General features: G+C 45.9%; 1 protein-coding gene across 3 annotated transcripts in view; it reads right to left on the minus strand.

Annotated features, from left to right (window-relative positions):
- LOC135259831 (SLIT-ROBO Rho GTPase-activating protein 1-like) overlaps positions 1–15,929 on the minus strand; it is a 68,557-nt gene that overhangs the window by 52,170 nt on the left and 458 nt on the right. For all 3 annotated transcript variants that reach the window (XM_064344658.1, XM_064344657.1, XM_064344656.1), the window contains exon 2: positions 15,688–15,787. In XM_064344658.1, the coding sequence (XP_064200728.1) occupies positions 15,688–15,754 (67 nt within the window). In that variant the 5' untranslated portion in view covers positions 15,755–15,787. The remainder of the gene's footprint in view (positions 1–15,687; positions 15,788–15,929) is intronic.

Raw genomic sequence — 15,929 nt, forward strand, 5'->3', positions numbered from 1 at the left:
GTTAAATATTACGCTTGCTCCGCTAACGGTTATCCAATTACGGAGAGCACCTGCCCCCCTCCTCCGGGGACAGAAACATATTCCACCACTGCCACTGCACCACCACCTCAGTCAGGCATGGAACACAATGCAGAAGAACATGATCCAAGGGGCTTCTGGGTAAAAAACAACAAAAAAATGAATATATATCGACCCTCAGAGTATAGTATATCCGCCGGTTCACCCCGGTGCCAGCCAGCCCACACCCCCCCTAGTCCTCCACAACCCCTCCCCCCAGGGATGGTTCTCAAACAGCACTCAGGCTAATGAAAACGGCATGGTGCAGTATTACTAACAGCTGGTAGAGGGCTGGCTAATGCATGGCTTATTGACCTGCCCCCTCCCTCAATTAATAAGGCAAAGGGATGGGGGGGACAGGTCCAGGGGACAGCACTGGGTGCTGCCGTATCCCACAATGCACCTCTGACAGAGGGGTCCACACGGGCTGGCGGCCGTACAGACAGGCCGAGGTCCTCCGGAGTGATTTTTTTCCCCACTCGGCCTATGAGAGGTCATAATGGACACCCTGAAACGCAGGAGATACTCAGAGATGCCCCCCATCGATCCTCCAGCTCCGCTCTGGAGCAGGTCGAGCAGGTCAGTCTTCAAGAAACGCAACGATACGGCTTTTCATTCAGCCTTCGCTCCACGACCACCGACAACAGCAGCTGCCGTGAAAACATGCTTTGTGCGTTTTATTCTGTAACATATAAAGCACGAGATGCAAAAACACCCGTTGTTTTCCACATTAAATGTTCAGGAATAGCAGGTAAATGTTTTCTGTCATTTAGCAACAGGTCATTATGGTTTAAACACACAGGGTTTTGAACCAATGTCACTGGTAGTTGAGTTATGAAATATTTACAGAGCAGAGAACTGGGTAAGAATTTTCAATTTGCACAAAAAGAAAACCCAAAAAGTCAAAATGAATAACTGTTCTCACCATGTAGCGGGCAGAAGTGGGGGGGAGGAGCGTTGTCTAGACAGAAGCACTGACTTGAGCTTAGGGTTAGTCAAAAGGGTCAAAGGTCATGGAGAGACCTGGTGACCTGGGGTCACATCTCAAGTGATTTAGGGGGGTTTGTCTCAGACTCCCCAACATCCCCACTGGGTAGTTGGAGACTCCTAAATGAGGAAATTAGAGGGATTCAAGCTGTTTGCCAAAGTCTCACTTAAAACCCCTTTGGGACTGTTGTTAAATATGTTGCAAAGTGCAAATATTAATACAAATAAGCACACTGAACACAGTCTCTAACCCACCAGTGAACAGGTTTCAATTCGGCATGAAGTAGCTACAAACAATGGATCCTAAATGGAGTGCTTCAGCCTAAATCTGGACAATCCAGAGAGAACTGGGAGCACATTCACTGACGGCTGATACACACATTCAAGCGTGCACACACACACACACACACACTCGCACACCTTCTGAGGTGCTACCTCTCCATTGAGAGGGAACAGGGATGTTGCCATGGCAACGAAAGCACAGAAGCACAGCTTCTCCTCGCCATGGCGATGCTGCCCGATTCCATGTGCAAGGCTAAGGGAAGAACAACACACTCACTCACACTCCCAAGGAGAGAGTGACTCTGTTAAGCACATTTCAAAAAAACTTTAGCCTTCGCTACTTTTGGCCGAATTCATCAAGGTTTCAATGGATTCCATGAAAAGAAATGCACTGAAAAAAATAACCACATCCAAGCAATCAGGAACAAAAGCTCATTATGAATACCAAGTTATAACCCAACAACAAAACCTCACAGTGAATACAGTTATAATGAAACAACAAAACGTCACCATGAACACAGAGTTCTAACCCAACAACAAAACCTCACCATGAATACTGAATTATAACCCAACAAAATCTCACTATGGACACAGGGTTATAACCTCAGCGTCTGAATGTTAGCACACAGCTTTCATTGTGCATTAGGGTACCACTGGATGTACAATTCATGGTTTAAAAGCTACTTCATCTGAAAAACCTGGAGCGGGAAAGCAATTCCAGGGCAGTACTTCAGTTAATTACTTAATGAAATAAGGGAACTAAATCCATCCCATCAATCTTGTAACCGCGGCAGCCCAAGAAGCGCCGTTTCAGCAGCGGAAACCCAGTCAGCGCGAGATCGCCACGGTAATGCAGTGCTCAGACAAGCCTGGGGTGACTGAACACACAGAGGGAGGGAGCCCAACAGAACACCCGACAGAACACCCACAATAGTGACATTTTTTCCCTGGAACCATTTTACACAGGCTCTTAAGTTTGGTTGTTTAACACCGCATTAGGTAGAAAAGAGAAAAAGGCCAAAAGAAACGTAATACGCCACATGGTGGCCATGACCGTTAATGCATTCGATAAATATCGTTGTGGTATATCGCCCAGCCCTACACCAAGCTTTTATTCTGTAATGATGACACGAGCACACTTCTGCATGCTAATTGGCCGCTGCTGCTATATGTCCAGCTGTGACTGTGATCCTGCCAAGTCACGGTCTTTAGAAACTCAGGTGTGAAGGTCTCACATTTGGGGTTGAGCAGCGGACAGTCAGCCATCCAGAGCCCAGATTACAGGGCAGCTACGAGTCTGAAGATTCGCACAGTGAGGATTCAAAGCTGCACGGTTTGATGAAGTAGCCATTTTTAGGCTGCTTCAATGGTCTCTCCTTCCTCTCACCTCCCTCACCTTGCTGTGACATCACCCTGAGGTAATATCCTAAACCTGCAGAACGGCATCATTTCGGCAAGATCTCATCTTCAAAGCACAAGACTAAATCCAAATGAAAGTGCTTAAATTATTCAGGAGGGACATTCAGACAGTGTCTTCAGCAGGAGGAAATTCGGATGCATTTTTAATGATCACTTCATATGATCGCTAATCACCTTGAATCGCCACGGCGACAGGGTAGATGAGCTCAGCGAAGGGAAGAATCAGGAGCAGGAGTGCATGCTTCCAGTTACAGCTCATGCAAGTTCACTCAAACCAGCCAATCAAATCACCCACTGAATCAGACACTGCACCCCTCTGGACTAGAGTTAAACCTGCATACAGTGGCCCTCTAGGACCAGAGACTGAGATCCCTGGTACAGAAATGATGCACTTGCTGATAGTGACACACCGATTGACTCCAGCTGAGGTGAGTATTGAACTGACAATATCAGCATGTCTCAATGTAGCCAGATAACAGTATTATGTCATCAAGACAGATAACTTTCCTGAGTTCAAGGCAATCAATGCCTGAAACGGCTCTGGCAGTTTATCCCTCGCCACACACACACACACACACACACACACATACACACAGACGCGCGCGCGCGCACGCACACACACACACACACACACACAGACGCACACAGACGCACACAGACGCACACAGACGCACACAGACGCACACAGACGCACACAGACGCACACAGACAAACACTTTTGAACTTTACAGAGCTTCAGGAGTTTCCTGTGTTTATCAGACCATCTTTAATCTATAAATAATAACCCAAGGGAGGGGGGGTGTCCTTTAACTTCAGACACCAGCCCCCCACCCCAACCACCCTTGCAAACCCACCCTCTCCAGGGTTCCAAGCAGCCCGGGTTGATTTCTCGACAGGCATCTGCTTGGAAACCCGAGACTCAAAGTGCGAGGACCCGAGCACAAAGGCAGTCCCTGCAGGGCACGCAAGGCCGTTACTGTGTTCCTCCTATCTGACAGAAAAACCCTCCAAAAGGAGGGCGAGAGAGACACAGAGACAGAGAGAGCGACAGACAGACAGACCACATCACGGGGCACCAGACTCCCAAGCTCCAATTACAGAGAGCCACATAAACACGCTTGGTAGCCCCGCCCCCTTTCTCCATCACCGCTTCTGTTGCCGCGGGTGAGCGATCCCGGGGAACGATGCGTATGTCACTCCTGGGTCAGGTGGCGAACATTAAGCGCGGCCTGTGGTGTGTAATTTAACCAATCACGCGAATCCCATTCCTGTCACCCGATGACGGCACGGACCAGCAGCTCAGGGCTGGGGTGCCACACACAGGATTAAGGGAGCGGGGATAAATTCCCGTTCCTCTCCACATGTGGCCGTCTCTCCGCCATCAGCCGCCAATCAGCGGCCTTTGAGAAACAGCGCTTCTGGAGCGGCTGATGAACCCGCGGAGACCTGGCACAGCTGGAGCATCGCGCATACACACGGGAGGAAGAGGAGGAAGAGGAGCCGGCAACATGGCCGCAGAGCGTTCGGGTGGTAAAGCGCTGGCATCACGAGAGGAACAGGGTACGTGGCCTGGGTAGCTTGTGGATTTTATGAAAAAAAAAAAAATCACCTGGGATTTTCAACACTACACCAGCCACATTACCGCTCACAATGGAACACAACCTGGTTGGTTAACTCCCAAAGTGGCTTGTACAGTAGAGACTCTTACTAGCCACAATCAAAATTCTACCAGCATTTGGCTGGTGGCAGGTGTTAATTGCAAACTCTGACCTGTGCACAAGAAACAGGTGAGAGGACTGCAGCAGTAGCCAGTCGGTGAGTAAGTGTGTGAGCGAGCGAGGGGGGGTGGGGAGAGGGGGTAGAGAGAGGAGAGCGAGAGAAAGATCTGGGAAATGAGAGAGACAAATATACAGGGAGACAGACTGAGAAATCCAGGGAGATCAAACATTCAGCCTAATTCCTTCCGGATTCAAAATGGCACAAATGCAATTTTCATCTTTCTGCCTAGAGATGTTTAAAGGCATTTAAAATATTCATGTGAAATATTACTGCATGCTCAATGAGGCAACATATTATACAATTAAGACTCGGAACTACAATGCCCTCAGGGCCTATGCAAATGCATAGACCTCACACAAATGGTCAGTTCTGCCAAACACAAGCAATACCAATCACCAGCCACTGTTCATTTAGTTATGGCTCCATTACAAAGCTCTGCCAGGCAGTTAAAACTAAAACACTCTCTAATGTTTTTATTCAATTTGCACAGAAAACCAGAGCTTCTGCTCCAAACAGGAACACAGAACTGAGAGAAATGAAGAGCTAACTGACACACAGGGGTGGCATCTGACAAGCAGGGCGCAGTTTTGGGGTTCAGGGGTTCAGTGTAGGCCTTGTACTGATCCAACGCACAAATAACAACTCTTGTAGATGTAGAGTAAACTTCACTGAAACCACAGATGCAGGAAGAGACTAATATTCCCAGTAAAGAAGCAAAAACACTGAGAATTTAAATAATATTTATAGGCTGGAAAGGGAACCCACTATGGAGTGGCAGGAGCACAGAGGTCCCACACAAAAAAGAAGGACTGTGGAGCTTTCAAAAGAGTAGCCCCAGGCTGCCATCACATTGGCTGATGGCTTTGAAAGATTGACTCCGCCTCCTTCGACTCCTGCCCTCACGACTTTCAAAGGGAACCCCCCACTGGAACAGTGGCCTTTAGCCATCGATCGCCATGCCACTGCTGTTGGGAGACCTCCCTGGAAAAGCCAAAGGTCAGGCCAGGAGAAGAGAGGGGGGCAGGACCTGCCAGCGAATGGATCTCTCCTCCATCATGGAAGGATTGATCGCACGGGAAAAGGCACAGCCATGGCCACCCCATCGGGGTCCTCACAGCAGCTCGGAGCCAACACCTTGGTCCAGGGGAACCCAAACCATGGTTCAATGGGAGGGGTTGAGGTGGGATCACAGAACACGCATGACAAAAACTGCAGTGAATACAATACAAAGAAATACCCTCCCATTAATGTTAACAACTGGTAAATTCAACACTGAACCTGTTACACACACACACACACACACACACACACCCACTACAGGCACCTGTTACACACAGCACCACTACAGGTCCCTGTTACATACACAGCATCATTACTTGGACACCTATTAAATAAACTGCACCATTACACACACACCACAACATTACAGGTCTTACATACACAAAATGAGCAGGGGGGGAATAATGAGTGTGTGGCACTGTGCTCATCACCTTACCGGCTGAAATTCACAGCACGGTCAGTCTCCAATCACACCTGAGGCAGGAGGATTAAAAAAGCTCTTTGAAAGCCATGAGGACGACCTTGAGCCAGAAACAGTCACACGATCTGAGAGAGAGAATACGTTTCCGCTTCTCCCCGAGATTTACCGCTTCGCGTGGCCACCCTGCCCGGCGAGGCGTCTCGAAGCGGCGTGCGGTTTACGACGGAGCGCGGAGCGGCTTGTAAAATGTCCGCCGTTATTTCTCCTTCCCTCTGCGGGGACAGACCCCTGACAGGAAACAGAGGTAACCACCTGCTCCCCTCTGCGGGGAGGGGGCCCCGGTGCTTCTCAGCGGACTTGCAGTTGGGAGCGGCAAGTCCTTCAGAAGGAAACAGGGAGTCGAGCTGCCTCAGGAGGACAGGAAGTGAGCGTACAGAGCAGGGTCACCTTGGCAGGTGAGCGTTCTCAAAATGCCAAGACAAGCCTGGAACCAATCAGTCCTGACAGGAACCCAAATGGCGGGGGGGGGGGCTGCAATTTGTTTAGGACTTTACTTGGGTTATTCAATTAACCTTTTTTCCCCCAATTAATTCCCCACCACATTATTACGATTACACACACACAGACACGCCTCCTCGTCTCGTTATCAGCTTCTGTTATTGGCTGAATTCTGGTCGTTCTTTCCCTTCATTCAGCAGATTTATTTTTGTCCACTCATGTTGTTAAATCGTATATTATTCCATTTTATGCATTGAAAGGGCATAAACAGATTTCAGAAAAGGCTGAACAAAGGAATACAGAAACTCCACAAGCACGATAAGATGACCTTTGTAACAGGATCGATTGCAGATATTCTTTTATTTACTGAAGCTCACATTCGCCCTTTTCCTGTCAACTATTCACCGCACTTAAACATTTCGTTCAGACACTTAGACACTTTTTCATGCTAGCTCACATTTCAGCTGCACCGTGCGTCACCTTGGATTAGGCAGGCAGGAAGGGGGGGGGGCTCAAAAGCTCTCCGACCCCCACGGTTTTCAAACAGTGACGTCATTCATTTGCACCGCTATTTGACTAACTGCCAAAGAGATCTCTCTGATGAGATTTCAGAACCCGTGCAACCACTTCCAGATACGCGTGGGGATATATCGCCCTGTGATGCATGTGAGCATCAAAAATAGCTCTACAGTTTTACCCTGTACCTAACAATGCACCCGAATGAGGTCAACACAGGAAGGAAAACAAGCAGCGAGAGGGTTTTTTTATTCCAATACAAACTGAAGGTACCGATACAGTGGTCGTGCTAGCCCATGGAATGCTGTGTCTTTGGAACGCAGGACATTTCAAAATCTGCGTTTTACACTAAGTCACTAGAGTTCTGATAAAAAAGAACCTATTTTTTGCCATAATATGCCAACTCACAATAATGGCAAAATAAATGTATGTTGTTCATAATTTTATTATGACACTTGTACCAGAAGTGGGAAGAAATAAGCAGCTGTTTTGGCATTCTGATAAAAACAAAATTTTGCCACAAAGGATAATAAAAAATAAAAAAAAACATTTTATTTACTCATTTTGCACAAGCTACAGTGGCGTAGGCAGAAATAAATTGTTGTAGGAAAGTGGGTAGGCTGACTTGGCAGGTTTTTCCGTAATACATTTTCCACACACGCTACGCCCCACTCCAGCAATCCTTGGAGCTAATCCTATGACACTACTGTATTCCTAACGGCAATGCGGTCATTGTTCTAACTATTCCAAGTCTACCGCCTTATGGTGGCACAAAAACACAATGATGTAAAAACATTTTTTTTTTTTTTTTTTAAATCAATATTACAAAAAGACTAATTACACAAAAAGAGCACAGGCTTCACATAGGCTAAAGCCAAACCAACAATGCATCGATAAAGCATGCATCCGCTCCTGACAGGCTGATCACAACTTATTAGCTCTAATTAAGTCATTAAGAAATAACTGAATTAAAATTGGACAGCTGTCGATGTCGAGGGAGAAACAAGACAAGAAATTTTTTTAAATCCATACCATCAAGCATCTCACAATATTAGCATGAAGATCATCAGCTTTAAAAGTGTACCACTTTTATATTACTACTGTTATATTGTGCATGGTCACAGACTACCATTTTCATTAGGCTACACGCTCGCACTGTTCTCAATACATTTCGGCTTTGACAATGACAAGAATAAAACCGATGTGCTTGAGCATACAGCATATAATGCACAACCGGAGCTACTGGCCTTTGCACTGCCACAGTTCCTTCACAGCAGTTCCGTGTGCTTTCGTTCTAAACTAATTTGCAGACTAATTTGCAGAAATAACAGAGAATCACATGACCCGCGGCATCACATGACCTGAGTCAAGGGTACCGCTCCAAGAGACGAGAAAAACACACAGGGATGACTCAGAGAAAAATGGAGACTACAGTGAATGGGGCCATATGCAGTCCTGAAGAGACTTAAAGAACTGCAGCACGTAGATTCAAACAAGAAGGGATGAGCACATCAGCCAATGACATTAAAGTCAGGATGTGCAGGGGATCTGGGGAGACACGAGAAGCTTTTCAAACTGAGCTGAGCTTGATGGTCCGTTGGACATGTAACAGATTATTTTACACACCCTGGATCCGATAATGCATTAAGAGCGTGGGAACTGGGTAAGAGCATATTGGAGACAAACGGTAAAGGATTTCCAAAACGAAAATCAAGAGCGAATGCTTGAGCATTAGAAACAGCCGCACGACACAGCAATTCTTCAAAAGTCACGGGGACTGGACAGAACACCTGGGGAACAGCTTGAAGACTGATCGCCCCGACTACGGACGGGATCCTTTGAAAATATAAAAAGGGAAGGAAGCAGAGAGCCAAAATGGCAGCTGTCACATTGTTAAGGCAAAAGTGGAGACTGAGGAACTGGCTTCTAGGATGTTCAATCACAAAAGGGATTCTTCCACGCTCCCACACACATTATAATTGGACTGTATATGAAACAGACTACGCTCGGAATGTCAGTCTAATATTTTCTGCCAACAGCACGAATGTAAATGAACAATACGGGCCTGTCCGTCTGTCTGTCCATCTGTTCCAGCAGGGGGCGCTGAGGCGCAAACAACTGCCGACGGAAGCGTGCGAATCCCGGCCGCCCTGCTGGCGTGGTTTAATTTCATTAACGCTGCATATCTAATATCAGCCTGCGTAACAGCCCAGAGCTCCCTGATGAACGCCACCCAGCCTCATTACAGAACCCATCACCGCCGCCCGCCCACTGCTCCGAGCCAGCGCTACCCCTCAGGCGAACGCGCTAAATCAAGCCCATTACGGCACAGGAAAAAGACCTGTTCCTTAAACAACAGCTACCCGAAATGAGGCTCACCCTCGCCATTCGCAGCTTAGACACAGTTCCATAACAAGGAGGATAAAGGAAACCAGCTGAACCAGCATAAAAAGAAATTCTGCATTTTTATTTTTGAAGTGCTGAAACCTGTCTACAACCGAGGCTCACCTTTGCAATCCGGAGGTCGAACATGCTGCGAAGAAATCTGAAATTAGCCGGAATTCGTCACAGCTACAGAAGATGGCTCTGCTTTTATGAGCGTCTTTTGCAGCAGTACGACCCAAGTTAATGTCTCATTGTTGAAATCAGGACAGAATGGGGGGGTGATAGAGGGCTTGGGAATGGAGACCCCCCCCCCCTCTTTTTGTGTGATGGCTTTTGTGGAGGGATTGAAAAGAACAGCGGGGGTAGGCGGGGGTCGGGGGCACCGGGGTCATTTGAAAACTCAACTGAGTACATTAAAACAAATGGGACAACCACACACACGCACTCACACCACACACGTTCACACACTACATGGTGACAAACCACACCATAACAAGCGTTGTAATTACTTATAAGCTGTTCTCAAATTTTTCACTGAGGCCGTCTTCTCATTGTTTTGTAAGGGTCCCAACTGAGTAGGTCACTTATTATAGCTAAAAGTCGCTGTTTATATATACTAAATCTCTTTTGGATAAATGTGTGTGATGAGACACACCACATTAGTCCCTCTCGCGCAGTACAGGTTCAGCAGGGAAGCCAATCCAGCCTGCATCCAGGTTCACCGATTTGCATTTGGAAACAGTTCCTACATTTCAACTTTCTAGCCCCCCCCTTCCTGAAATTATGTCCCACTCTTTATTTAAATGATAGGATATAACCAAAGGGATGCAAGATTTTTAAAAAAGTAATATAGATACAGATATGAAGAATGTGCTGTTGCCAGTCATATAAAATTTGTCCGTGTCCACTGCAGAGACAAACGTGATTTCCCTGACTACGTAGGCATTCTGTCGGTCAACACGTTTCTTTCCTGGAACTGTAGGGTCACAATGTTCCAGATAAAAGGTGCAGTCGGTTGCTTACTGTGGGGGGGGGGTTAGGGGTTGGGTGGGGGGTGGGGTGGGGGGCACTGATGTTTCTAAATAAAGACCTGGCAGCTGAGTGAATGCCTCGGATCAGAATGCTTTGGCCTCGCACAACGGCACATCCCTGCCGAGAACGGCCAGCCATTCGAAGCATTTAGCGCGTGCTAACAGCCCGATTTAAAAACGCACGGACGGGAAACCTCCCTTCTCCCTGGGACTCTGTGGATCTGGGATTAAATAGACTAGTACTGGACCACAGCACTGCGAGACCCCACAACATGACTATGCCTCATCAAAGCCATGTTTAAAGACCAATAAGACCAACTGGTATCGCACTAAAATGAGCTCAAACCTGGGCTGGAGGGATAAATAGACGACTTTCAGTTCTGATAGGACAGCCCCCCCCAGGGTTCAGGGGTGACCCAGGGGTCGTGACCCCCAAGGAACAGACAGAATTTCAGAAGCAAGGTTCCCACACTCACCTATTCCACACATTCAATGGCTTTTTCAGTCATTTCAGGATCCCATTTTCTCAAATTCAAGAACCCAGAAAAGTGGACAGCATGCTTTGAAATGCTTGTACTTCCTGATATATCTAAAGTTCTCAGTTTTTTCCACATTTTAGTATTAGTGTACACCCCCCCCCCCCCCCCCCCCCCCAAATGACCCTTACAGATTTAATGTGCAATAAAGAATATTTTAAATGCATATGATTGTAACCACCTGCCAGCTTTTTAACAATGGCTGGTACATGGGTGTTATCTTTACAATTTAAGGAGGCCAACGCCAGAACAGCTTGTACAGTGACGTTATTCCTCCAGAGACTGTACATGTGCATTTTACCCAATTATTCTTCTAAAAAAATATACATTTAATATAATTTTTGGTTGGAACATTTTCCCACGGTGCATGCAACCCGAGACAATGACGCTCAAGGAAACACATACCGGGAAAATAAAAAAACTGGTATTTCTGCATATAGGCTAATTGGGGATAAACACCTGCTCAAATGTAATGCCAGCTAGGTGTCAGGAACTTCTGTATCTAAAATATCCTTCACCACACAAAAAGACTGCCCAGTCTAACTGAAAACATAATCTAAAAAGGAAATAATTCTGAAAAACCCCTGAAAGTGTTTTTTTTTTAAAAAGCTGAAAAGTGACCAGCTCCTTCCCGGCATCAAACTAGCAGTTTCATTTCTCCACTGGCAGTCAGGAGCGCAAACCCGACTGAATGACTAAATAATGCTGACTGTACGGAGCACTCTTAGCCCTGAGGAAGTGTGCTGGGAGGATTTGCGAGGGTTCCATCAGCATCTGATCAAACACAGAGCATTTCTCCCTTTCTGCCTGCCAAGATACGGACACTTTACAGGGTCAGAGCAAATCTGAAGACACCATGTCAGCCCATACAACAGAAAACAATATTTAAAAATGGCATTATTCACCTTCGAGGAAATTAATTGTAATACTGTTATAAAAGCATCACCATGTGTAGTTTATTTTACCGTCTTAAAGATAAAAGTTTATCATGCCCTCAGAATGCCAAAATGACCAAACAACGAGGAAACATTTTTTCATGAAGCACACCCTCTACAGAGCCTGTTAATGAAGTTATCTCCACAAAAATCTCTATAATGGCCCTTGTCAGAAAATAAATAAAATCCAGTGATGTTATCACAGTGTTCTAAATTAACAATATAGAACCAGAACCAAAACCAAAACCTGAACTGGGACCAGAACCAGGATAATGGACAGCCGGAGCCTGCTGTTGAAAGGGATCCATCCAAAGTTTTCATATCCTCCCTCTCTCCCCCAAACGACCGATGCCTCTACGCCAGCCTGCACCCGCTACACGCACTGAATCCTGATCACACATTACCAACCCAAACAGAGCCAATCTACATTCTCCACACATCCCTGCCAGTCTGGACGGCACAAAGAGGAGAGCCAGGAATATCATAACTCAGGGATGCAACATATCAAACTGCACGTCAGAGGGTGGAGCAGTTTGAGCCATTCCTGGTTTTACAACATGCAGATGTTGTAAAACCTGGAATGGGCAGAGTAGAAGTTGTCTGTTGGTCAATTCTCCTCACCTGCCAACAAAAAGATCTGGAGTGGCTCAATAGGCTACCCACTCGGAAAGATATCACCATATCTGTACATAACGTTCAGCCTGCAGGTGTCTGAACATCCATCCAAGAGTCCACTGCTTTCTAAAGGCACTTCATTCATTATCAATCTACCCCTAAAGCTAAAAGCTGCTTTCTCACAGGTAGGACACTTCTGAGAGTCTGGATTATACCACACGAGAAACAGCAAACCAGCCCAAACACGAAGACGTGTCATTGGCTGGTAAAAAAAAGGCCACTGAAGGCCAGTGTGCTCCAGATGTAAGATGAGGACAGATCCTACTGAATGCCACAGCTGCTCCGAAGTCTCTGTTGCTTTCCCGTTTTCTCTCCCCCCACTTATTGTCCCTCTCTTTAACCGTCTCTCTTGTTCTCGCTCTCCTTTCCCTCTCTCGTCAGGGTGGGGTCATCTCTGGCCCCGGGACGAGCCGTCAAACGGCGCCAGATTTACCGCAAACGGTCCGACCTGCTGCCGCCTCTGCCGTGACTCTTCAACCGCCTCCTCCTCCTCCTCCTCTCTGACCCCAGGGCTCAGATGAGTCTCTCTGTTTCAGTCTTCTAACCCCAAGAGACTACAGAACTCACACCCGTTTGCCCCACGGCAAACAGCGGCCTCGAGTACTACGACCGCAGCTGTAACAGGTGGAACAGGGGTCAATTTCCCTCCAATTCTTTCAATTTCTGTTTCTTTTCAAAGTTGATTTCGTTTCTTTGTGGCAACAGAGCAATAGCTAGACCTACAGTTGAGAAATGTTTTTGGAGAGGCAAGTGGAAGCAGCAGGAGGATATAGAACTGAAGGCTGCAGTGTTACTGTTACTCTTGCCAGCATGGGAGAGTCTTTTTCGTTTTTTGTTTATTTATTATTCATTTACTAGCAGTTAATTCATAATCAATAAATAATGTCAGGCTTCCTCACATGCATATAAACAAAACCTTGCCCATTCTGCCCTTTGAATAATGGCACAAACATATTGGTTCCGTATGGGAAACAGCTCTCTGTTTTGAGAGTTAAGCTCTTAACTGAATAGAGCTCCCATTTGCAATGCAAACGAGCTATAACCTCAAACCAGACCGCACAGAGCTGTAAATTACAACTACAGCATGGGAGGTTGCAAAAAAAAAAAAAAAAAAAAAAAAAAGAAGGAGGAAAAAAAAAATAAACAAGAGAGTGTAACTCTAAAGAACATTGGGCAGACTAATTTATTAAAAGAAAGTCAGCTTTATATTAAATAACTTCTATGGTGATGAGTTTTGGTAATGTTTATCCACTGCAGACAGAGCGAGAACTAAAGAGCAAAATGTTTACTTGTTTGAGTACATTTAACTGGCAGTGTTAAGGCAGAGCAGTCGCACCCCGACCCCCGTCTCGGTTTGCATTAATTCCAGCAGTATCCGCGTGGCGTTATTATCCCGTCGGCTCTCTTTGCGTGACAAACGAGAATAGCAGCGGCCAGCTCCCGCCGAATCACATATGTGACTGCATCAGGCAGCTATTAAAGTACGAAATGCCTGAGTCATCGCACTCTGTACTCAGGCTGAACATTCCCGGTAGAGGAGCGCCTCTGCTCCCGCGTACACAATCCTGTGATTCCATAAGAACCACTTTTCTCTGTCTCGGTGGGTCTACCCCACTATGCATATCCAGATTTTGCTTATAGAAAGACGAGTAGGAGACATTTCTGCCTGCTAACTACGGAGCCCAGGTCCTGGCATCAGTCCAAATCCCCATGGTTACCAAAATGCAACAACGGCTTCCTCTGCTGCACATGGATGGGCCATGGACGGGATAAGAAGATCGGCTTGTGAGAGACCCAACGTGCAGAGACGGTAGCCAGCTCCAAGTGTTTTAACTATCCCGAACGGCTGTGTTCGAAAAGATTTCTCCACAGAAACACTAGGCGAGACAACAAAACAAGATCACATCTCTACTGTCTTCTGAATGCCATCCCAAAACATTCCAAAAACACAAGTTCCCAAAGAATGGAAAAAAATGCATCAGTAGGATAGGATTCAAGATACAACGTGAAAAGTTACGGCACATTATGTTCCAGATACAGAGCCTGTGAATCGTTAGGTAAAATGTTCATTGTATTAACTTAATGTAGGCCTACATGCCAACCAGCTGCCAGGATCAATTCGCGCAGACAAACTGAGGCCAGTAATGCAATGGCAGTTCAAAGTGGTTGATTGGCAGGATAACAACGTCTTGCCAGTGTCTAAAATGCGGACAGATATTCACTACACTGGACATGGAAATGAGCTTGGCAGCTGTTGAATGTCTATTAATGAACTATGAATCACAAGAAAGTAACTAACGATCTCTCTTTAGACTGAAGCGGACAGTTATAAAATCACCAAGTGCCATGCAAATGCAACACAATCATAAAAGTGTTTGAAATATAAGTCACAGAGTTATGGAATTGACCACAAAAGAAGCACTGTTATAATATCCAACGTCATTTCAAAGTTCTTCAAAGTCTAGAACTGAATTACTAAAATCTTGTGCACAAAAAGCGCATTGGACCAGAAACGTTGACATTAAGCAAGCCAAGAAAAGAAATTTGGACCGCAGCCGTGGCATAATCCAATGATACGAAGATTAGCCCAAGCACAGTACAGCCCACACAAAGTTTGAATGGCCAAAATACTCTCTCAAACAGGAGAAAGCAACGCTTGATATTATGATTCCAGTGTGAAATGTTTCGCCCGTCAGCAACATAGCCTACATAAACCTTATTCTGGCCCCATCAGGCTAGCAGATATAAATCTGAACATCAAATCTGTAATTCTACCTAAAGCAACAATCTAGCTATCCAAGTGTAAAACATTCTTCATTAACCAAGAATGGTAAATCTTCCAATGCTTGGATGCGAAGAAACGCTGACGGCTCGTAATAGTAGCCTACAACGCTGAACACAAAGACAGCATTCAGTATTCGAAAAAAAACTGTCACCGTACGACTATAACCTCACTGACGTTAGGCTCAGCATTTATATTGTATACTTTAATTTTACAACTCACACATAGGGTAATCATTGTTCTCAGTGCTAGCAGAAAATGGCACCGCTGCAGGTGAAAGAACTGACAGAACAATGAGACATAAAATGCATTTTTAAAAACTTACCCTTCACTTGGCTCTCATACTCGGCGATTATTTCTTTATCCTTTTTGAACTTCGTTGGATTGGACATCTCGGATCCGTTCGGGTTGTTTTCTCGAAGTTGCTAGGTTAAATCAACAAATGTGTTCTTAGTCCTGCTGTAACTTACGCCTAGTGCATCCTACAGGTTTAGCAGAAAGTCTTCACAACTGTGACAAAAGGGGAAAAAAATATACGGGCATGGAGGCTCGTTTTAATTCGTCAGA

This window comes from Anguilla rostrata, chromosome 7 (assembly GCF_018555375.3).
Source record: "Anguilla rostrata isolate EN2019 chromosome 7, ASM1855537v3, whole genome shotgun sequence".
NCBI classification, from domain to species: Eukaryota; Metazoa; Chordata; class Actinopteri; order Anguilliformes; family Anguillidae; genus Anguilla; species Anguilla rostrata.